The 24059-nt window shown below is 43.3% G+C and overlaps 1 protein-coding gene across 10 annotated transcripts in view; it reads right to left on the reverse strand.

Moving 5' to 3' along the window:
• Positions 1-9123: 9123 nt before the first annotated feature.
• The window catches only part of NFX1 (nuclear transcription factor, X-box binding 1), a 77254-nt gene continuing 62318 nt past the window's right edge, over positions 9124-24059 (reverse strand). For 4 of the 10 annotated variants that reach the window (XR_011995502.1, XR_011995504.1, XR_011995506.1 and 1 more), the window contains 8 exons: positions 23409-23482; positions 22117-22218; positions 21356-21397; positions 13813-13911; positions 13128-13231; positions 11836-11981; positions 10797-10901; positions 9124-9596 (listed from right to left, as the gene is read on the reverse strand). Coding sequence is in view for 3 of the 10 variants with exons in the window: in XM_026008971.2 (XP_025864756.1) it covers positions 9524-9596; positions 10797-10901; positions 11836-11981; positions 13165-13231; positions 13813-13911; positions 21356-21397; positions 22117-22218; positions 23409-23482 (708 nt within the window). In the remaining 7 variants the exon portion in view is untranslated. The remainder of the gene's footprint in view (positions 9597-10796; positions 10902-11835; positions 11982-13127; positions 13232-13812; positions 13912-21355; positions 21398-22116; positions 22219-23408; positions 23483-24059) is intronic. The other 6 variants (XR_011995503.1, XR_011995505.1, XM_026008971.2 and 3 more) reach the window with 2 other exon arrangements.

Genomic DNA, 24059 nt, shown 5'->3' on the forward strand with positions numbered 1-24059 from the left:
GTCAGTGGACAATGTCCTGGGAGCATAGCTGGGAGGTGGGGAGTGGGTACCTGAATGAGGAGGGGCACAAGGTGGGTGATCACGGGGCCTGGAAACAAAGCCAAATGCCCATCAGTATGCCCATCAGTAGGGGAGCAGGTACTTACCTTGCCCGTACAGTCACATTCAACAGACCTCTTTAGACTTCTGTCATCCCCATGTCCCTAGGAGATGGCCTTGGAGGTAGGGCAGTCAGTGGGTCTATCCAGAACCTGCTTGCTGTCTACTGCTTTGCCACAGACATGCATTAGGCTCATTGCCCATAATATCCTGCAGTTTTTGATTCCAGGGTTAGGCTCAGATGAGCCCTGACTATGGTCAGTGTTTCTGTGCACAGACCCCTTTCATTTTCTTGGCAGAAGTTGGTTGAAATTCTACAATATGCCAGACACCATTTTGGTGCAGAGGATATAGGCACAAAAAAGAAACTGGAGTTCTTGTTCTCATAGAGCTGACATTCTGTGCAAAACATAGTGTGTTAGTGATACATACTAAGGAGGAAAAGCAGGAGAAAGGGACAGGTAGTGTGTGGGGCTGTAAAGACCAGACTTCACTGAGAATCTGACTTTGAGTACAGATCTGAGGGGGAGAGGGAGTGAACTGTGTGGACACCTGTGAGAGGAGCATGCCAGGCTGAGGGAACAGCCACTGAAGGGCCCTCAGGTGGGAGCATGGAGGACTGCTGCTGGAATGGAAAAATGGAGGGAAGAGTGGAAGAAGGTAAGGTCAGACAAGTAGGTTAAAACTGAGGCCAGGCCCAGAGGAGAGGTAAGACCAAGGCCTGGGGCAGAGGTAAGGGAGGTCTCTGGAAGAGAGGGGCAGGTCTCACTGCAGGCAGGCAGAAGGGAATGAAGTAGAATAGGGTGGGTGGGTGTCATGGTGCCTTGTGGGTCCCTGGCTCTTAGCTCTACTGTGTGTCTGTGTGTCTGTGTGTCTGTCTGTCTCTCTCTCACACACACAGAGTCTCTCCTATAACCACTCCTTGGCTGGATCCAGGTGACACATCATTTAGCTCTGGGAGTCAGGTTGGGATATGAGTCATGAAAGTCCTGTCTTTGCTCCCTGGCCTCAGACTGTGTGACCTAGACAGGACCCCTCCCTTCTCTGGGTCTCAGTTTCCCTATCTGTGCATTGAGGCTTGGATGCGTTGGTGTCTAGGGTAGACCCCAGGTGTGACTTCTTCCAGTACTTTGAAGTCTCATGTCATGACCCCACTTCCCTCCCCTCCACCCTGAGGCTATGGTTGAAATGGGGACAGGGTACGGCAGGAACATCCCCAGCCTCAGGCCAGGCCACTGCAGGGCTTGCCAGATAAAGGCTAGCTCCTCAGCCTGGTGGTCCTGGCTTTGGGAAAGCCCCTCACTCCCTGTCCTTGCCTGCTCTCCCACTCCCACTCAGAGCCTCCAAGGGAAGGCACTCGCAGGCAGCACTCTGGTCTGGCTAGTCTGTCTCTTCCCTCAGGATGAGGTTCTGTAACCCAGAAAAAGTTGGAAGCAGCCATCTTGTGCCAGGCTGGGGTGCTGATGCCCTCAGTAGGAGGCAGCTATGGTTGCTCAGCTGTGCAGCCTGGCTGTGGCCATGCACTGACCTCTGCCGAACCTAAAGTGGGAAAGAGGTATGACCCAGCTCTCCTGGGTGCCACAGCGTCCATACTGTGGCACCTAAAAGCACAAAGAGGGCAGCCAGGCTGGATGCAAATGCTGGCTCTACCACTCACTAGCTGGATAACTTTAGGTAAGAAGATAATAATAGCTCCCACTTCACAAGGCTGCTGGGATGAGAAAATGAGCTATGCCCGGCATGTGGGCAGTGTATTTGCTGTTACCACTTTACACCCTTTTGTGGTCTTCATATCCTCATGCCCATCTTATATCCAAGAATGCTGAGGCCTGGGAAGATTGGCTTGGTAAGGGGTAAACAGTAGGAATTCTAGTCCTTACCAATTTGGTTTTGGCTAGTTTTTTTGTTTTGTCTCTAAATTGTGCAATATACCCTATGAACATGCATATATTATATACAGATACGTTAAAATAATGAAACACTAAAAAAACAAAGACGCCCCCCCCCCCCAAGTAACAAATAACCCCAAACGCCTAAGTGCCCTCCACTGAGCTTTGGCATGTTATCGAACCTCTCTGGTCCTCAGTTTCTTCATCTGTAAAATGGGGATAATGAGGCTCAGAGGGATGAGGTATTTCAGGTTTCAGTTTTGCCATTGGCATTTGTTATGATGAAGCAAGGTGAGATAGAGTTTGTCAGAGGTCATGGTCTTCGCTTATGTCTGTGCTCAGAGTCAAGGGGATGGGTGGGTGCTGGAGGGGATGCTCTATGCTCTGGGCTCTGTGGGGGGTCTGAATGAGGGCAGCTGGAGGTTCAGAGGCTGGGTCAGGGGCAGAGAGGACACACAATTACGAGCTAGGTATGCCCAAGCACACAGATGAGGTCAAAAATCTAGGACTGAGCCTTTGAGTCTTCCAGGGACCCAACCAAAGCCATACTGACCGATTCCTCAGATGGGGGTGGTCCTGGCTGACAACAGTCCAGCCAGCACCAGCAAGAACGTGTTCCCGTCCTCCCCCAGCACCAGATCCTCCACTTCTATTCTGGCTTCTGGCCCCAGGTCAAGGACATCAGGGAAAAGATGAACTCCTAAGGACTCAGTGCTGGGGCAGGGGAGACTGGAAGGTGGTGGTGTATATACAAGGAAACAGTTTAGAGGTTGAACATGCTGACCTGGAGGTGCCTGTGGGGCATCTGGGGATAGACACAGGCTGGGCTAGAGATAGGGCTCAGAGTGGCATGTAAAGGCTTGCAGATAGATGAGGTGGCCCACGGAGAGACGATGGAGTCCTGGGAACACCTATGTTTACGAGATGGCTAAAGGAGAGAAGGCAGCAAAGGCCCAGCATCCCAAATACTCTGAAGCCTTTGACTTGTACCATGGGACTGGTCCCTTCTCTCAGAAGGTTCAGATGGGTCAGGGCAAGCAAGAGAAGCCAAGACTCTTTTAGGCAACCAGGAGGAAAACTCCAGACCCCTACCACACAGGACTTCCCTGTAGCACTGAGTATTCCAGCTTCAACCCTCAACTCTGGCTCTGGAAATGTCTGACTCCTGCCCTGTCCTCAGATCCCTGGCCTCTAGATGATGGAGAATGCCCAGGGCACAGTCCTTGGACCTCTTCTCTTTCACCCTCCTTCCCAACATATAAATACCATTATATGCCAACAGCTCCCCAAATTAGATCTCCTGTCCAATCCTGTTTCCAGACTTTAGATTCCCATATAAAACCACCCACTGGACAGATTTTCATCCCCAAGCCTGCTCCTCCCACACTCTTTCCTATCTCAGTAAATGGCAAATTCAATCTTCTCATTGCTCAGGCCAAAATCTTTGAAGTCATCCCTGACTCCATTCTGTCTCATACTCTATCCACATCCCAGCTGTTAGCAAATCGTATAGGTGTTACCTGCAAAATTATCTAGAAACCAACCACTTCTCATCACCCCACCACCATCACCCAGGTTTGAGCCAGTCACCTCTCTTGGATTACAGAAGTGGTCTTCTGATCATCTTCCAGCTTTTTTGCTCTGACTCACCTGTATAGTCTCAATACAGCAGTTAGTGTTCCTTTAAAAAAAATAAGCCAAATCATTTCATCCCTCTGCCCTAAGCCTTCCAATGGGCTCCAGGTCCCTGCTTCTCTCTCCCTGTAGCCAGATGGCTTTACTGTTCTTTCAAAGTACATGGAATGTTTCCACCACTGAGCCTTTGCAATGGCTATTCCCTCTGCCTGGAATGTTCTTCCTTCAGGTATCTGCATGACTTTTGTTTTCCCCTCTGTGCTTACACTGTTTATATAAACAAACAAAACAGTATTAAAAAAACAAATGGAAAGGTGATAATTTTTAAAGATATTGGTTATAAACTCTACTAAAAACTTTAAAGAGCTTTTTTTGAGGCAAAGTGAAGCACTACCTCACCCATCCCCAGGCTCCTGGTTTGGGGATACATACTGCCCCCCAGCGGCCATTCTAGGAAAAACGTCCCATTTTCTGGGGGTTGCTGGTGTACTCTACACTGGGACACAGTATAAACTTCCATCCCATCTATCCTGACCTGCCAGATAATACAGCCCCAGGGAATCCAAGGTACTCTGTGTGAGCTTTCCTTGTTCTGTGTAGTGGAAGACATAGGTTTTGGAGTCGGACCTTATGGAATTTCAGATCCCCTTAATTATTCACTGAGTGATCTAAGTAGGGCAAATGACCTAACTTCAACCTTTAGTTTCCCCACTGCTAAAATGGAGATAGTAAGAATGTACACTTCAGGGGCATCTGAGTGAGTCAATCAGTTGAGCGTCCGACTCTTAGTTTTGGCTTAGGTAATGATCTCAGGGTCGTGGGATCAAGCTTTGCATTGGCCTCTGCGCTCAGTGGAGAGTCGGCTTGATATTCTCTCTCCCTCTCCCCTCACTCTCACACTCCCTAAAATCAATGTATCTTAATGCGTATGTATATACATATACATACATACTTCAAGGGTCTTTGAGGAATGAGAGGAGCACAGAGCTTGATGTATATTAAGTGGTCCAAAGCTATTATCTACTATCAGAAGAGATTCTTGGTGAAGTGTGGGTGCATGAGTACCTTGGACTCTCTCCCCCTTGCATCCAACCTGGGGTTACTGAAAGGGAGTTGACTAAAGGCCCCAGCCCTTGCCAGAGCAGCTTTGCAACTGCTTTGTTCCTTCCCCCAAGTGAGCTATGCTGTGAGACAGTCCTGGGATGAGCTTGAGGCTTGATTGTGCTAAGATGCCACATTACACTGGGAGAATCTCCCCATCTCTTAGATCCTGTCTACCTACCCTACTACCACCCTTCCCCCCCTTTTTAGATATTTATTTATTTGAGAGAGAGGGAGAGAGGGAGAGAGAGAGAGAGAGAGAGAGAGAGAGAGAGGGAGGGAGGGAGAGAGAGAGACAGGCAGAGGGAGAAGCAGGCTCCACGCAGGAAGCCTGACACGGAAGCCTGACACGGGACTTGATCCCGGGTCTCCAGGATCATGCCCTGGGCTGAAGGCGGCGCTAAACCGCTGAGCCATCCGGGCTGCCCCTCACTACCCTTCCAATGGCTTGGGACAGACACGTGATAGATGGGGAGATCAATGCCTAGACACTGGAAGCGAACTGCCCAGGGTTCAGACTGAGTTGAAGCAGCCAATCAGGCATCCTAGCAGTTTAGCTGAGTTATATGCAGCCAGGCCTCCCAGGAGGCTATGCCTTATGAAGAGTGACCACATAAAGCCTGGGGCTGAGAGCAGCCTGGGCCACTGAGGACTCCAGGGGAATTCTGTTTGGAGAAGACAGTAGCCCTTTTCTTGAGGACTCAGACCCTTCCTGGCCTAGAGGCAGTTCTAGGCTGGGAAACCCAAAGCCTAGATTACAGCCTTTGCCTGGCTTACACTGAGTGTGAACCCATGGGGCCTTGTCCCTTCTGGGCTAGGCCTTTGTAGACTAAGGGGTTAGGTTAGTTTAGAGCTTTCCCTGGGGATTTGTGAGCTTTAAAGGCCAAAAGAGATGGTATGGGACATCTGTGCTGAGGCCACATAGGGAGCTCAGGAAGAAGAAACTCCCCAACAGGTATGGCAGGGCATATGAGAGGACTGATGAGGAAGGCAGGTCTGTAAAGGTGACCAGGTATTCCTTCCCATTTTAAAAGTCACACTGGCAGGTTCTCAGAAAGCAAGGTCTTCAGGCTTTCAGGCATGAAGCAAGAAGGCTGACACTATGCGAGGAGCCCCACCCCCAAAACTAAATCACAGGACCCACTGTTTGAAACTTTGAACCTCTCCTACGAGATTGGCATTCTTTCTTCCCCTCCATGGTCTGTTCTCTGGCCTGTCCAGGACAGGATCCAGAGCTACCTCACAGACTCTGCAATCACAAGGGCTTGCTTTCATCTCCAAGCCTGAATACAACCTCCCACTGCACTGCAGACTGGCAGGCAGCTCTCTCAAACAAGCCAGAGGGAATTCCAGAGATAAGAACTTGGGTCCCTGTAAAGCTCTGGTCCCATAAAGAATCTCCTGGTGAAGGATAGTAGGGCTGGAAGGGGAAGGGGTGCTGTCACCTGATTCCTCAGTAAGCAATAGTGTGAGGTCTTGGTGCCCATCCGATTCCTCCACAAATGGCTCTCTTTAGTCCATGCTCATGTAGTCTTGCCCAAGGCCACTGCTCAGTGGAGGATCCACCAATCCCATGAGAAGCAGTTTCCCCTTGCTGAGGGGCTCTGGGGTCCCTTCAGTGATCCAAGGGGTGTTAGCTCCCTGCTGAGGCTGAGTAGCCTATCCGATCTCCCGAATCTCTTCCCTTTGCGGCACCAATGTCCATCATCCTTATCTTCTCACTTCAATCATTCCTACAGCTCTTGGCTGGGCTGCTTGCCTCAAAGTTAATCTTCCAATCCCTTCTTCACACTCTGCCTGAGACACTGCTCTAGAACAGGGTGGGCAAACTAAGGTCCTTAACCAAATCTAGCCTGCTGCCTGTTTTTGTACAACCCATGAGCTAAGAATGGTTTTTACATTTTTAAATAGCTGGAAAAAAATGACAATATTTTGTGACATGTAAACTGTGTTAGATTTTGATTTCAAGGTCTATAAAATAAGGTGATCCTAGGACAGAGTCATGCTCATTTGCTTATGTATTATCTGCGGCCACTTTGACATCACAATGGCAGAATTGGGTAGCTGCAACAGAAACTAAGATTCACAAAGCCTTAAAATATTTCCTATCTGGATTTTACAGAAAACATTTGCTGGTAATTCCCACTCTGCATCAAAACCCCAACCATGCCATACTTTGCTTAGGACCCTCCAGTGGCTCCCTATGGCTCTCCACAGCTGACCTCTTCTTTTCCACCTCTCAGCCTCACCACCTGTTCTTCTACTTGTCTGCCCATTCTGGACAACTAATCTTTCCTCAACCCCACCACAAACCATATTCCTGGGCTTGTCTTATATGATTTACCTTTTCTTGGCAAGACTCTCTCCTTCCAAAAAAAAAAAAAAAAAAAAAGACTCTCTCCTTCCCCTAATGGCAGTCTACCATCTTAGGACTCAGCCTAAATGTTTCTTCCTGTTTCCCTTCTCCCAACCATGAAAATTAACCCATTCCTACAGTACCACAGGAAACTCCTCTTATAGTTCTTAGCTTTTAATGACAGACTAATGACCTATTTGTGCCAGATCAACCAATTTCATTATAAATATTTGCTCAGGTGGGGCACCTGAGTGGCTCAGTTAAGTGTCTGCTTTTGGCTTAGGTCACCATCCAAGAATCCTGGGATGGAGGCCCGCATCGGGTTCCCTGCTCAGCAGGGAGCTTGCTGCTCTCTCTCCTCCTGCTATTCCCCCTGCATGTGTTCTCTCTCAAAGAAATAAAATCTAAAAAAAAAAAAAAAAAAATCATTCAAGTATGTGTTCTCTGCTGATTACTAACTGAAAGAACAGACTATATAGCCTTAGCACAAGGCTGCATGGGGTAGGCACATAAGCACTCACCAGAAGAAATCTGTTTAGCATTCTATGACTTTACTTGGCTAATATGAAGACGCTTATATGTTTTCCAGATACCAAGTATCTTTTTTTTTTCTTAAGAGAGGGAGAGGGCAAGGGGGAGTGGGAGAAGTGGGGCGAGGGGCAGAGGAAAAAAATCTTAAGCAGTCTCCATGCCCAATGTGGAGCCCAATGAGGGGCTTGATCTCCCAACACTGAGATCAGGACCTGAGCCAAAATCAAGAGTCAGATGCTTAACTGACTGAGCTACCCAGGTGCTTTTTTTTTTTTTTTTTTTTAAAGTAAACTCTATACCCAACATGGGGCTTGAACTCATGATCCTGAGATCAAGTCAGATGCTCTACTGAGCCAGTCAGGTGCCCCTCAAGTATGTAACAGCACCCACAATAGATCAGGCTCCTCCCTGTATCTTGTTTAATCCTCACAACCCTGGTAAGGCAGGTGATTTCTCCATTTGACCAAGTGGCAAGTTATGTGGCAGAACTGGCATCTAAAATCAGGTCTCCTGCCTCCTGAATTCTGAGATGTACTCCATGGGCAGTTCATCCACTGAACCACTGGTTCTAACATGCTCGTGGGCTTCCTGTTGTGTTTGGGGCCACTGACCCTGTACTAAATATGGGTCCAGACAGAGGCAGTTTTGTAGTTTTGTCTCCTCCCTCCAGTTGCTTCTTCTTGCTCCTTCCTGTACCTGCTGCCTCTCGAGGTAGATTGCCTGGGCTAGGACCAAAGGGTGACCCTACTTTCTCTGAAAAATGGCGATTTTGTGACATCACTTCTGAAATCTTGTGTTGCTCTGGGGCTTGCTCTGGACAAAGAAGTTATTGGAAGTCCAGCCTCCAAGCTGGAGGAGTGTCAAGGCAGAGAGGGGTAAACTAATGTTAACAGTCAATGTGCCTGCCTTAACAGAGACTCAAGAATGCCTCCAGAGGGTGCTGGAATAAGCCCTGCACTGTCCACATACTTTTGTGAATATTTAAACAGAAGTCCAGAGCTCAGAGACTAGGAGAGCTAATACAGATGCTGCAGGCCTGAGAGAAAGCAACACAGGAAAGGTAAATTCCACCTGAGATTTTTCTCAATCAGAGGGAGAGTTAGGGCTACATTAGTTAATACAGAGGCCATAGTGCAAACCTGGTAGGAGGAGGAACCTGCTCTATGGTATTCTACTACCATGGTTTTTATAGTTAAACTGTCACCAGCCAGGCTCAGTGAGGTCACATGAGCCATGCCCCAAGACTCTAGAAAATGGAATTCTGTAAAGCACTCTCCCTCCTTTCCTAGGTCGAGAACTGATGGCATTAAGAACTCCTAAGAAAAGTTTAGCCAGATAGACCTATGAGAGTTTTTGGCAAAAGACTCAGAAAAGATAGCTAAGTTTAACACAACACATGTGATTCCAGATATGGTATACCAATTCAACGTTTGGTATTTTGGACTGAGAAGTTCATTTGTGTCTTTCCAAAGATTGTGATCAGTTTGGATTAATTCAAAAAGGAGATGCAGCTGATGTTGCAGATATTTTTAAGAGGAGGATGGGTAACTGGGACAACTGAGGCTATGACTAAGTGCCACTTTCAGGCTAAAATTCTGCTTTGTCCAAATCAAACCCAATGTTCCCCCAGCCCTCTAAGCAATCGCAGTGATGGCAGAGCCTCTGCAAATACATGACTGAATCACTAGTGACCATCTAATTAGAGATCTGGCCATACTGAAACACTTTATACAGACGGAATAGCGGATGAAAGATCTCTGATACACTCATGCTTTGGATGTATCAGTACAAGATAGTTATGTGAGGCTGTGTGTGAGTCCATCAGACAGTTAAGAACAAGCATGATTTATCTGCTGGCAAACGAGTCCCATCACACCTAATCATTCTTTTATCTAAGTGCATCTTGATCTTCTCAGTCCTGGACATCAAAGTAGTCAATTACTGGTTCCTTGGCTATTTTCTGTAAATTACTGCTCACAGGACTCCTGAAAAGCAAACAAAGAATGATCAATCTTTTCTTGTTGGGGGGAAATAGTCTGAGGTCTTCAGAAAGTTAAGGATCAGCTGATTTACCATTTGCAAAAAAGCTTTGATAAGACAGTGGGCCCACATGGGCTTTGAACTGCTGAAATTTGGTGATGTGCACATAGGGGTTCACTATATTAACACTACTGTCTCTACTTTAAAAGTTTTCCACAATAAGGTTTTATACAAAAATAAAGCAAACGAAGGGGGAAAGAAAAGAGCGTGGCTTAAACAGGTCAAAGATCCCACATGGTTATGTCAAGATGGTATTGGGCATGGCTATGGAATAATGCGTGGAATACCTTTACATTTCCCAAACCACTGCCCTTGTGGATATGTAGCTAGGCTGACTAGAATGCAGGCCACTTGCTCTCCAGGAGCGAAGCAGGGCTGGTCCTGAGCAACTACACTAATCCTTGCCAAGGTAATGCTCAATAGTCAACACCTAGCTGTCCTGGCTGGTCCTACAGAACACTGATTGCTATAGCCATCTTGGTAACCCTGTCAGCAGCTCTTTCCCACCCTCCTAGAGGTTTTGTATAAGAGGTCCTGGTAGGGCTTCTGTGATGAAGGCCAGAACAGCATTAGGGACGCTGTTGGGTTTCAGAGCAACTTTCAGCAATGCTGCCTCAAAAAGAGAGCAAGGGATAGTGTTCCTTTCTTGCTCCTGTCTGAGACTTGCTGCTTGCCGATGTGGTTTTCTTTTCTCTTTAAATCATGAATATATGTTTTTGTTGTAAAAATTATTCAAACCATAGAGAAGTAGAAACACAAAACACAAAAATCTCTACCTTCATTGCAACCCTGACCCACTATCCCACTTTCACCTCCAGAATAACTGTTGTGAATCATGTGATGATGTTCCTAAGTCCTCTGGTGTGATAGATTGAATCCACTTCCCAATGTCATCACCTACAACATGGAAGTTATTTCCAATGACTCTTCCCCTGAGGGGAAGTGGGCATTATAAACATTAAACTTAGGACCCCTCTGGTATGAACAAATGTCTGACATCCCAGTCAAACCTTATTTATTTGAACAAAGCACCCCAAGGCTAGGCCTGAGAAGTCACCAATGGCTGGTGGAGTCCTGGACTGTTCAGCCGTTGCTGGCTTCTCTGAATAGATAGGGCCTTTGGAAAATAGTTGAAGGATCCTTACTTGTCTGTCTGATGTCTGTGATGAGGAATTGGTGGTGGAGGCCGTGACTGCATTTCCCTTTCAAGGACACCAATCAGCGTGGTAGGAGGACAAATGGACTTTCCCCTGATAAGTCAGAAAACAAAGTACTGAAAAGTGAGAATTGTTTGTGGAGACAGGCAGACTGCTGGAAATTCAGTCATGACTTTCACTGTGATGCTGTTGAATATTCCAATGTGACCTGTCCCTTCTCAGGCATGGTCACCTTCATTTAACCCTCTTCCACCCACATCTGTCTGGGCTTGTTACCTGCTTCCTCTCCCTCCTATACTTGAGTTTTCTTTATTGGTAAGGACCTACCAACTCTGTCAGATTCTGACAATGATTCTAGATCCTCCTTGCCACTTCCTGGCTCACACTACAGCCTCAGTTTCCTCTCATGGCAAACACTGTTTTTACAGGGGATACCTTGAATCACAGAGTCCAGCATTTTTTTGTTTCCATCCTGCCAGGATGACAAGGAAAAAAGGGACAGACTGATGTGATGGGAAGGCACTGAGAGTCTATTCCCTGTGCCTGAGGAAATGCTACTACCTTCAGTGTCACTCATGAATCGGGGCAGACAAGAACCTTGGATATCTTTAGGCATGTCTATCCTATAGACTGAGGCATGGGCTTTTTTGCTCTCTGTTTCAGATCACTATTCATTTATTTTTTTAAAGATTTTATTTATTTGACAGAGAGGGAAAGAACACAAGGAGGGAAAGCAGCAGGCAGAGGGAGAGGGAGAAATAGTCCTTGCTGAGCAAGGAACCTGCTGTGGGGCTTGATCCCAGCATACTGGGATCATGATCCTAGCCGAAGGCAGATGCTTAACTGACTGAGCCACCCAGGAGCCCTAGGTTCAGACCTTTTGATCATGTCAGAATGGCTAGCCCAGAAGCAGATTTTCTATTCTTCTAGAAGAGAAAGTAAGGCAAGCAAATACTGATAGACCTTGTTTCCGAGGTCCAACCTGCCATAACAAGCAGTTCCTCCTGTGATGGCAAGATCAACCCACCTGATTGCAGTGACGACAACATTGCGCTTTGGTTCACTGTCATAGCTCACGCTTTCCAGGCCATACACTTGGGCCAGGTCGTGGATGATCCGGCGGTGGTCTCTATTCATGGGAGGGAAGCAGTGGCTCTTCTTACTATTCTTTCCCTGTATTGAGGGAAAAGATGACTGATTGATAAAATCATCTTGAAAACAGAATATACTTACAAAGGCCCTTCCCACTTCACCAAAACAGCTGGGTCAGCATAAGTGGCTGAGTTTTAGAGGCCCACAGCATATAGTATTTTGCTGGCTGCCATGCAAGCTGAGGGGTTTGGAAGGATGAGAGCTAATGCACTTCCTTCATCTACTCTGTGAGCCACAATAGGAGCAGCTGGCCAGGGATAGGGATCAAGGGTAAATGAAAAGAAACTAAGTGGACAGTATAACAGTTCTTCCTGAGGGGCTAGGAACTTGGGAGTAAGTGATATACACAAGAAATTACTAAATAAACTGAAGACATAAAAAAAAAAAAAAAAACAATCTCATTTCTTCTAAAAATATGTTCTACACTAAAAATTATGAGTGTACAGGTACAGACAAACTAGCAGAGAAATACATTTGTGCAGGTTTCCTAGTTAGGAACGATTCCATTTTCTCCTACATGTTAGTATCCTGGGAAGTGGGAACAGAAGGAAGGAAGGGAGAAAGGGCAGGGGCTAAGGGAGATGGTGAAAAGGAAACCCATTTTCATTAGATATGGAACTAATACAGGCACCTTGTACTCTCTCACAGTCCCCACAGAATAAAGAGGGAGCCACCTTGGGGTGGGCTGCTTCCGGCTAAATTAAAGACTTTTTTCCCTTCTAGCTACCTTCAGGACAAGGGCTTCACTCTCTTGAAGGAGTCCATCCCATTATTTTTCAACTATAGTCACCCAATTTTTGATCTTAACCCAACAGTTTCTACCCTGCTTGGGGGTAATAAGGAACCATCATACAATAGCCTATCACACAATAATCCCTCAGAGATCATATCTTCCTAAGTACCCTACATAGTCACTCAGCTGTTAACTACTGAATACCCTCGGATGTCCAGAGCTGCTTCATCCAATCTTAGGCACTGAGCTAAGATTTTTTTATTTGTGCTGAATTTGATTGAGGATATCTTTGCTGAACCAGGACAAGGCTTCCGTGGATGTTATAATGGCTGGGCTTCTGGGAAAGATAAGGATTGTCAAGAAGTTGTAACTTTTTCCTATCACTACTCTATACTGGTGGTGTTTCTGGGACTTGATTTTTTGATCAAGCTGGCCTTAGAGACACGTCCAGTTGGATGTTTTGACTTCAACCTTATTCACGGCCTCCACAAGGGCTTCCATTTCTTTTTCAATGTCACTGACAAACTTTAAATCCTTCCTGAAATGAGAAATCACCACAGTTAATATCATCTGTTCCTGCTCTTCTGAAAATCCCTTCCACCCACCTCTCTGCCCGTAACCTGCAGACAATGAACAATGTAGGCAGAAAAATGGAAGAGGTCAGGAATTGTCAGATAACAGAAGACTGACTATGATTTACAAAGGAAGAGAAGATAAGAAAACTAATATGAGAAAGCTGAGGATGAAGGAGAAAGCTGTCTGGAGGGCCAGGAGACAGGAGGAAAATAAGAGCCGTTACCACATAAGCAAGGGCCCATGTGGATGGCCAAAAGTGGAATGCACCCAGAGATATTTCAGTTCAGGCTAGTCCAAGCTTCAGTGAGGCCCATACTTCTACCACAGGGTCCAACCCCTCCTTCCCCTGCCCCCCATGCTCAATTCTTCAAGGGAACAATTGTGAGAAACCAAGAAAGAATTTTTATTAAACATCATATAATCTCTTAGATATATAAACTTTAACTGGCTCAATCACAGAGGTGTACATATTAGTTACTATATCTTAAAAGACCAAACACTCTTGTAAGCCACAATTAAGAAAGAAAGTAACAAGTTACATACCTGGCATCATCTTTTAAACTGTCACTGAATTTTGACCCCGAAGAACGTACATTGAAAGGATCGGAATCCTCACTAATATGAAATGCCTCTGCTAACCGCCTGAAAATAAGAGAGAAATAAGTAAAAAGAAAGGAAGAGAGGAAAACTTCTTATAGTAATAGAGTGCCCACCATGTCCTAAGCTCTTAATACATTAATTATGCCCTTTCAGTAAACCCAATTATTAAGGAAAGGACAACAACTTGGGACAATATATGATCTTATCTTCCTAGAGGAAAATGAACAAGACAGATCTATGTGGGTCTGAGTGAATCACATGGGCTGACACTGGCTGCTTGGGTTAGCTGGTGAAGAGAAGGAGGGCAAGGAATGAGAGCACTGGGAGTGGTCAGTAGGGGATGGCTGTCTCTAAGGTTTCACCTAAACATCAGATACATAAGTAGACAAATACAGAAAATCTGGAAAATAAAGTAAAGAATTCCATTAATAACCTAAGTACTATCTTTTAATACACCTCCTTTCAGATTTTTTCTTCCTTTCATTTTAAGTAGTTGCAATTAGTGTATATAAAACTTGTCATCTGGGGCTCCTAGTTGGCTCAGTGGAGCATGTGACTCATGATCTTGAGGTTATAAGTTTGAGACCCACAGTGGGTGTACATTATTTTAAAAGAAAATCTTAAAGAAACAAACAAAACAAAAAAACACCCAACTTGGCATCTTTCCTCATCTATCATCATATGATTGGCATTTCTCATATTACTATTTGTTTTTCAAATTTACTGTTTTAATAGCTGCATAATCTTTTAATTATGTTTATTCCCATAATTTGCCTAAACATTCCCTAGTTTAACAGTTCCCCAGTTTCTGAATATTTTAAGTGACACAGTATCCCTGGGCAAAAAACTTTTAAGGTTATTTCTCTGGAAAATGTTTCCAGGTGTGGGATTATTGGGTGAGATGGTATGGATGTCAGACTTGTGAGTAACAGTCTGAGTGCTTTCCACAACTGCCCATTTGTGTTTTGACTGGCAGTGGACGAGTCTCATGGCATCTCACCAATATCCAGTTATGTCTTTCTTTTGTAAAGAGATAAAATTCATCTTAGCACTTAGTACAATTTTTGTTAACACTGAGAAGTCTCTTGCAAGTTTAATGTCCATAAGAGTCTAGCTTAAGTTTAATTTTCAAATTTTCGAGTCAGATTTTTTGGTGTTTTGATTAGTTGGCCATAAATTCAAATTTAAACACCAATAAAACTTATCTGTGGGCTGAATTTGACTTGCCATTTAAAAATTTCTGCAATAGAATAGATGGCATTTTTTATGATTAATTTAAAAAAAAGTCTCTACACTGAACATGGGGGTTGAATTCACAACCCTGAGATCAAGAGTTGCAAGCTCTACTGTTTGAGCCAGTTAGGCACCCTGTATTTTTTTTTTTTTAAGATTTTATTTATTTACTCATGAGACACACACACACACACACAGAGGAGGGAGAGAGAGAGAGAGAGAGAGAGGCAGAGACACAGAGGGAGAAGCAGGCTCCATGCAGGGAGCCTGACGTGGGACTCGATCCCGGGTCTCCAGGATCACGCCCTGGGCTGAAGGCGGCACTAAACTGCTGAGCCACCAGGGCTGCCCACCCTGTATTATTTTTAAATTTGCATTTCTTTCTTATATTAGATCAGTGGGTATTTTTTTTTAATTTTTATTTATTTATGATAGTCACAGAGAGAGAGAGAGGCAGAGACATAGGCGGAGGGAGAAGCAGGCTCCATGCACCGGGAGCCTGATATGGGATTTGATCCCGGGTCTCCAGGATCGCGCCCTGGGCCAAAGGCAGGCGCCAAACCGCTGCGCCACCCAGGGATCCCGATCAGTGGGTATTTAAAGAAGAATTTCTATATAGTGAAGACTATCATAGGTCATCAGTCTAAGATGGAAAAATTCAAAAGGCTTTCAAAAACAGAGAGCCAGGGACTCCTGGGTGACTTAGCAACTGGGTGTCTGCCTTTAGGTCAGGATGTGATCCCGGGGATCTCTGGGTGGCGCAGCGGTTTGGCGCCTGCCTTTGGCCCAGGGCGTGATCCTGGAGACCCGGGATCGAATCTTACGTCGGGCTCCCGGTGCATGGAGCCTGCTTCTCCCTCTGCCTATGTCTCTGCCTCTCTCTCTCTCTCTGTGACTATCATCAATAAATAAAAATTAAAAAAAAAAAATTAAAAAAAAAAAAGGACGTGATCCCGGAGACCTGGGAGCAAGTCCCACATTGGGATCCCTGCATAGAGCCTGCTTCTCCCTCTGCCTGTGTCTCTGCCTCTCTCTCTCTCTGAATAAATAAAATCTAAAAAAACCCCACAAAAAACCAGAGAGCCAGTTCTCATCAATAACTAAATTTACTGAGGATAAATCATAATTTAATCCTTACAACTGTGGGAGGTACACATTGTCACCATTTCCACAGATCTTTAAGAAAATTAAAACTTTGAAAGAATACATGACTTACCCAACATCACAGAGCTAAGTGACTTGTGAAGCCAGGATTCAAATCCAGGAAATCTGACCCTGGAGCTCTCGCTCTACTATATAATATGGTCTCTCAACAACACAAAGGTGCATTTCCATGCTTTAGAGACCTCCCGTGTATTCACTACAGCATTTCTGAATAATCGTGACTCAGTTAACATTTTGCAGCTGAGAATACTGTGACTGATAGTTTTTAAAGGTTGAGTTTTGAACAGCAGTTATTACAGAGTTACCACAAGGGTCAAACCAAGGGAAATCTGGGCACTGCTATTATTATGTACCTTCTACACATTTAGCCACTTAAAGAAGTACTCTTAACAATACTGGAGAGTCAGATTTCAAGATAAAATAGGACTATGTGGTCTATATTTGTTTGTTTAGCTACTTATCTTAAAAAATTTTCAAATAAAGTGAGAAGAATACTACAATGATGAAACCATCATAAATTCAAAATATTCTAAGTAAAAAATGCATTTCATACATCTAGCCTACCAAACATCATAGCTCGGCTTAGTCTACCTTAAATGGGCTCAGAACACTTCCCTTAGCTTACAGTTAGGCAAAATCATCTAACACAAAGCCTATTTTATTCTTTTAAAAGATTTTATTTATTTATTTATTTATTTATTTATTTATTTATTTATTTATTTGAGAGAGAGAAAGAGACAGAGAGAGGGAGAGAGGGAGAGGGAGAGGGGGAGAGAGAGAGAATGCATGTATGCAAATATGAGAGTGGGGAAGCGGCAGAGGGAATCTCATGCAGATTCCCCATTGAGCATAGAGTCTGACAAAAGGTTTAATCCCATGACCCTGAGTTAATGACCTGAGCTGAAACCAAGTATCAGACACTCAACCAAATGAGCCACCCAGGTGCCTCATAAAGCCTATTTTATAATGAAGTGTTGAATATCTCATGTAATTTACTGAACACTTTACAGATAGTGAAAAACAAAATGCCCATAAGGGTACAGAATGGTTAAGTGTATTGTTCTTTACCCTCATGAGCTGCAGTTTGCTGTCATTGCCCAGTATCATAGGACAGCACTGTACTTAAAGTATATACACACACACCATACCTGTTGAAAATATAAAAAAAAAATTTGTATATAGGTGAATCACTTCTTCAAACTGATATTTTAATGAATAATTAGGAAGCTATCCCTTGCTTGAACTTGTTATATAAAAAAAGATAGATTGGGAATCCCTGGGTAGCTCAGCGGTTTAGCGCCTGTCTTTGACCCAGGGTGTGATCCTGGAATCCTGGGATCGAGTCCCACATCAGGCTCATGGAGCCTGCTTCTTCCTCTGCCTGTGTCTCTGCCTCTCTCTCCTCTGTGTCTTTCATGAATAAATAAAATCTTAAAAAAAAAAAAAAAAAAGATTCCCATCCACCTTGTAGCTCATTGAAATTAAATCATCTTTTATGATAGTATATTGTATTCTAGAGTCTTCTTCTAGGATTCTTAGTAGGACAGATTTTTTAAAATTAAATATTGATAATAAACATATCTAAATATGTTTGCTACTAGATATTCATCACAGGGGCGCCTGGGAGGTTCCGTTGGTTAAGCGTCTGCCTTTGGCTCAGGTCATGATCCCAGAGTCCTGGGATTGAGCCCTGCATCAGGCTCTCTGCTCAGCAGGGAGCTTCTCCTTCTTCCTCTGCCTGCTGCTCTGCCTACTTGTACTCTCCCTCTCTGTCAAATAATAAATTAAAAAAAAAAAAAAGAAATTCATCATAATTTGGAATTCTGAATATATTTTTTTCCGTAAATAAAGTTTTTTGTTTATCCAGAGAGAGAGAGAGAGAGAGAAAGAGAACATTGTACTGCATATTGCTAGCCTGAGAAAATATCAAAATTCAAAATTTGAAGTACAGTTTCTACTAAATGTGTATTGCTTTTACACTATTGAGAAGCTGAAAAATTCTAAGTCAAATCACTGTAAGTTGGAGACTGTCTGTATACCAGGTCACTTAATTTCTCTAAGTGTTAACATTTTTATAGGGCTATACTTTTTAATCACTCTCTGTTAGAGCTAGGAATTCTGCCAGTCACTGAATAAATGCCCCTTAATCTAGTAAAGAGTATTTTCAAATAACTAACAGAAAACATCATATGTAGTGGTGAAATATTTTAAAGCTGTATAATTCAGGAATATTCATTATCACTACCTTCTATTCAACACTGTATTGGAGGCTCTAGCCAGTGAAATAAGGCAAGAAAAAGAAAAAAGTTAAGAATCATAAAGAAATAAAACTACTGTTAACGGAAGAGGACACAAAATAATAACCAAATTTAGCAAGGTTATGAATATAGGTCAACAAACATTAGTTCTATTTCTATACCAGCAACAAGCAATAGCAAATTAATTTTTTTTTTAAATGATAGTCACACACAGAGAGAGAGAGAGGCAGAGACATAGGCAGAGGGAGAAGCAGGCTCCATGCACCAGGAGCCCGACGTGGGATTCGATCCCGGGTCTCCAGGATCGCGCCCTGGGCCAAAGGCAGGCGCCAAACCGCTGCGCCACCCAGGGATCCCAGGTGTGTTTCTTTTTAAAGATTTATTTATTTATTTATTTATTTATTTGAGAGAGAGAGAGAGAGAGAGGGAGAATGGGAGGGGCAGAGGGAGAGAGAATTTTTAGTAGACTCCATGCTGAGTGTGGAGCCTAGTGTGGCACTCAATCCCAGGACCCTGAGATCACGACCTGAGCAGAAACCAAGAGTCAGATGCTCAACCAACTATGCCACCATGTGCCCTAAAACTGATGGTTTTAAGAGATAAATATGAAAGGGTTAAAATAAAGCTGAATGTTTCTTACATTCTTTGTTCCAGTTATTCCATCCCTGGGAATTTCTCCCAGGGAAAATAACTGGAGATGTAGACAAAGCCTTTGCCCACTGAATTGTGAACTTTGTTTAAATCATGCTCAAAAAAATTAGTCCAGAAACTGTGTAATATTTTGATCTTCCTTGTATCTTTTCTATCTTGATACCAGTAATTTGTGAGGAATCCTATAGTTTGCATTTGTTTTTTTTTCTTTTTCTTTTTTTTTTTTTAATTTTTATTTATTTATGATAGTCACAGAGAGAGAGAGGCAGAGACACAGGCAGAGGGAGAAGCAGGCTCCATGCACCGGGAGCCCGACGTGGGATTCGATCCCGGGTCTCCAGGATCGCGCCCTGGGCCAAAGGCAGGCACCAAACCGCTGCGCCACCCAGGGATCCCTATAGTTTGCATTTGAATGACTTCAGTATACTTTTACTTTTTGATTTGACCTAGGAAGCACTAGCTTTTGAGTGTTCCCTATGTATTTGAGAAGCCTAAAGTCATGAAGATGAAACCAAACATCAAAAATTGGAAGCCAAATAACTTATACAGAAGGAATACACAAAAATTTTTGGATGGTTTGTTTAAGGCATAATTAGGGCAGGGTGCATAGGCTAGATTTTTCTGGTTTTCAAAAATTGAACTGTAATAAAATTTTTTTTGATGTGCTACTTCAATTTTCAGTAGCAAATGTGTGTGTAGAGTATCTTATTAAAATTGAGACTTCTAAAAAAATAAATAAATAAATAAAACTGAGACTTCTTTGGATACCAGAAAAAAAAAAAAATCAGTCCAGATCAATGGTAGATTTAAATGTGAAAGTAAAATGATATAGCTTCTAGACAAAAGAGTATCATCATGATCTCAGGATAGACAAACACTTCTTAAAAAGGACATAAAAAGCACTAGTCGCTGAGGAAAAGACTAATAAACTGGACTACACTAAAATTAGAAACTTCTGCTTATCAAAAGATACCACTGAGAGTGAAAACTGAAGGCACAAAGTGTAGGAAAATATGACATATAAAACCAACAAAGGATTCACAAATTATATAAAGAACTCCTACTAATCAATATGAAAAAGACAACACAATTACAAAATAAGCAAAATAGTTGAATAGGTACTTCACAAAAAGAGATATCCAAATTGCCAATAAAGATATAAAAAGGTATTTAACCTCACCAGTCATCAGGGAAATATGAACTAAAAGCTCAATGGCATCAGAATAGATTCAAATTAAAAAGACCAACAATTTCAAGTGCTAATAAAAGTGTAGAGCAATGGAAACTGCTACTACCCTGCTGGTGGGAGTATAATATGGCACAATCATTTTGGATACTGTTGTGTAGGTAGAATCACTAAAGCTGAACATATGAATACCCTATTAACTGGTAATCTGACTCCTAAGTTTGTAACAGAAATGAGTATGTATATACAGAAAAGGGAATATTCATATATTCTTAACAGAGCCTAATCCTGATAACCACATACATACCTATTAATGGTAGAAAGATAAATAAATAATATCTTAATACAATAAAATGTCATGAATGAATGCAAATGAACAAAGTATTGCCACGTGCAACAAGAGGAATGAATATCACAAATGTAATGAAAGAAGCCAAATAAAAATAGTGCAAACTATAAGATTTCATCATTTATATAAAATTCAAAACAGACAAAACAAACCTCAAGTGTCAGAAGTTAGGACAGACATTTTATCTTTGTTAAGTATATAAAAGTATTCTGGTAATTTTCTATTTTTTAACCTGGGTGCTGATTATACCACCGTATTTACTTTGCAATTACTCCCTGATCTGTACACTTCTGATCTTTCTATATGTATGTTATATACTTCAACATAATTTTTTTCATTAAAAAAATTTTAAGCTTCTTATCTTCATTGGAATCAGGAAGTCTGCCAGTCAATGATTAAGTATGCTGTGGCATGTGATGTTTATACCATGCCCCAAACCAACAAGCTCATGTTTTGGAAATATGCTGAAATCACCTAAGGTTTATCTTTAGACATTTCAATTCCTGATGATCGAATTTCTCTAGTTTCCCAGGAGCAGCAAAAGATTCAGAGCAGGTGCTGAGTGAATGCTTAAACAGTTGCTCCCTCCCACCAATTTCACAGAACTCAAGAACAAGTAGATAAAAGGCAGTTGAAACGACTTACTTTTTCCTTTCCAAGGCTAAACACTCCTCATCACACTCCAGCCTTGAGAAACAAATGAAAAAAATAAAGTCAGGGCACAAATTTCACAGCTCCTACCCAGCAATAAAACCTGGAAACAGAGCAGACTCTCTAAAACACAGCTGCATGAGGTCCCTCTCAAGGATAGGTGGGTGAGCTTCTGGGTTATAGGAATCTAGGGGTCCTCAGAAGGGCCTCAAAGTATCTCCAAAATGCTCCCAATGACTCTCTGACAGCCCCACATCCCTCTGTTGACATAGCTGGTTCTCTGTTCTCTGTGAGTTGGGCTGGACATATCTAGGTCTCTGCTTCCTCTGGCTATTTTAAGAAAGGCCTAGAAAAGTCTCCTCTGGTCGTAGCTATATCCTGAGCAAGATTCAAAGGATTGGAGTGTGGTCTCTTATTTATTTTTTAAAGATTTTATTTATTTATTCATGAGAAACACACACACACACACACACACACACACACACACACACACACAGAGGCAGAGACATAGGCAGAGGAAGAAGCAGGCTCCACGCAGGGACTTGATCCCAGGACTCCAGGATCATGCCCTAAGCCAAAGGCAGAGGCTCAATCGCTAAGCCATCCAGGAGTCCCATGTATGGTCTCTTAACATCAAATGTCTGTTCAAACACCTACCATGTGTGCAAGGCTTCACTGTGGGAGATTGAGATAAATGAATGGTTCCTGCCCTCTGGAAATTAATTCTAACAGAAGACATACATTTTAAAAATTACCTGGCTTGGTGAATTTCTTTCTTAGTAATTAACTTGCTGATTTCCACTGAATCTCCAAGCTGCATGTCTGTTATTTTAGAGGCCATGGAAATAGCAGCTATTCTGAAGTATAAAAAAGAAAGGGAAAAAAGGTACTGTAGTTTCACAGAAATGTCCTAATACTAGGACACAGAAGACTTCTTTCAAGTTACTGGACAATTCATGTGGCCTCAGAAACCCATGTATTATCCACACATTTATGTCATATCTCAATTAGATTCTAAGCAGTTCCATCAGAAACAATGAACAGTCTATTCAATCTCCTTGAATATCCAGTATTCAAACCCATTGATGTCAAAGCCACTCTGATGTCTTCATACTCCAAAATTCCTATCTCCATGACACATATCTGCATGTGATTACATGTGTCTGATTAGAGACACACACAACTATCCATCCCTAACACCTTCGCCTCCTTACTGAGATCCCTTTCTGACCACCTGGCCCCAGGATTTCAGGAGGCTGAAAAGATAATTCACAGAATAGTCAAAAACCCCTACTGCAGAAGAAGAGCACAGGACTTGGTCCTGACTGGATCACCCCAAGTGACGGGACGTTAAAGCAGTTCATGCAACTTCAGGACATCATTCCTTTTTTTTTTTTTTTTTAAATTTATTTATTATAGTCACAGAGAGAGAGAGAGAGAGAGAGAGAGAGAGAGACAGAGACAGAGACATAGGCAGAGAGAGAAGCAGGCTCCATGCACCAGGAGCCCGACGTGGGATTCGATCCCGGGTCTCTAGGATCGCGCCCTGGGCCAAAGGCAGGCGCCAATCTGCTGCGCCACCCAGGGATTCCCATCATCCCTTTTGATCTCATGGTGTAGTAAGACCAGATGGGAGAGAGGGGAAGGAGGAAAAAAAAATAAAAAGATTATTTTAACAAATGAAAGTTAGGGAAAGAAAGGGACACAAAGCAATACTTTTTCTTTGAACCAGAAAAACTAGATTCAGGAAAATTTATTTAAAACAACTTTCCAGGTGTGCCTGGGTGGCTCAGTTGGTTAAGCATCTGACTCTTGGTTTCAGCTCAGGTCGTGATCTCAGGGCCCATCAGGCTCTGCACTCATTGGGGAGTCTGTTTAAGATTCTCTCTCCTTCTTCCCCACTCCCACTGGCTTACACACACAAGCTCTTTGTAAAAAAAAGGAAAAAACCTTCCAAAGTTGACAAAAATTGCAAGGATTTGACAGTAAACAGGTGTCCCCTCTGTATACTGAGACCCACCACTGTTAACAATGAAGTAGCACTAACCTTTGATAAGTACTGGATGCTTCAGAGCAAATCATCATCTCCTTTCTTCGTCCACATTCACACTGCAGCTCTATCTGAAATAAGATTAACCAACTTTTACCGCATGGAAACCATGCAAATAGGCAGGTTTCACTTTTAAAGCCTCTCCCAAATCAAACCATGGCAGAGGATACAGACATTGAGTGGCTACCCTTCAGGATGGGGGAAGCTAACCATATACACAAAACAACATGTGGTAGTTGACATGCTAGGAGGAACTGTTCACTCTACAATGACCCTTTCTGGGAACTACTCCTATCCTTAACCCTACCTGAAGGGGCAGGCTTAGAATGAAGTTTTACCACTGAGCCTGGGCCAAGACCATCCAAAGTCTAATCTAACCAAGTCCGCCTCTTTCATTTGCTTTCATCTCTTCAGGGAGGCCTTGCTTAGATCCCTCAGACCAGGCTAAGTCTCCGTACACACAAACTCTCACAGCACCCTCTATAAGGTATAACTTCTCATTCACCACAGTCATAATTCATTATCTGAGTAGGCAGTCAGTATGTGTCCCACTAACTGAAGGGACATGTGTGTCTCCTGTTCACTGGTATGGCCCCAGGACCAGCAAAACATACTGCACAAAACACTTAAAGTTTGTTGAATAAATGG

The sequence above is a fragment of the Vulpes vulpes genome, chromosome 12 (assembly GCF_048418805.1).
Source record: "Vulpes vulpes isolate BD-2025 chromosome 12, VulVul3, whole genome shotgun sequence".
Taxonomy (NCBI): domain Eukaryota; kingdom Metazoa; phylum Chordata; class Mammalia; order Carnivora; family Canidae; genus Vulpes; species Vulpes vulpes.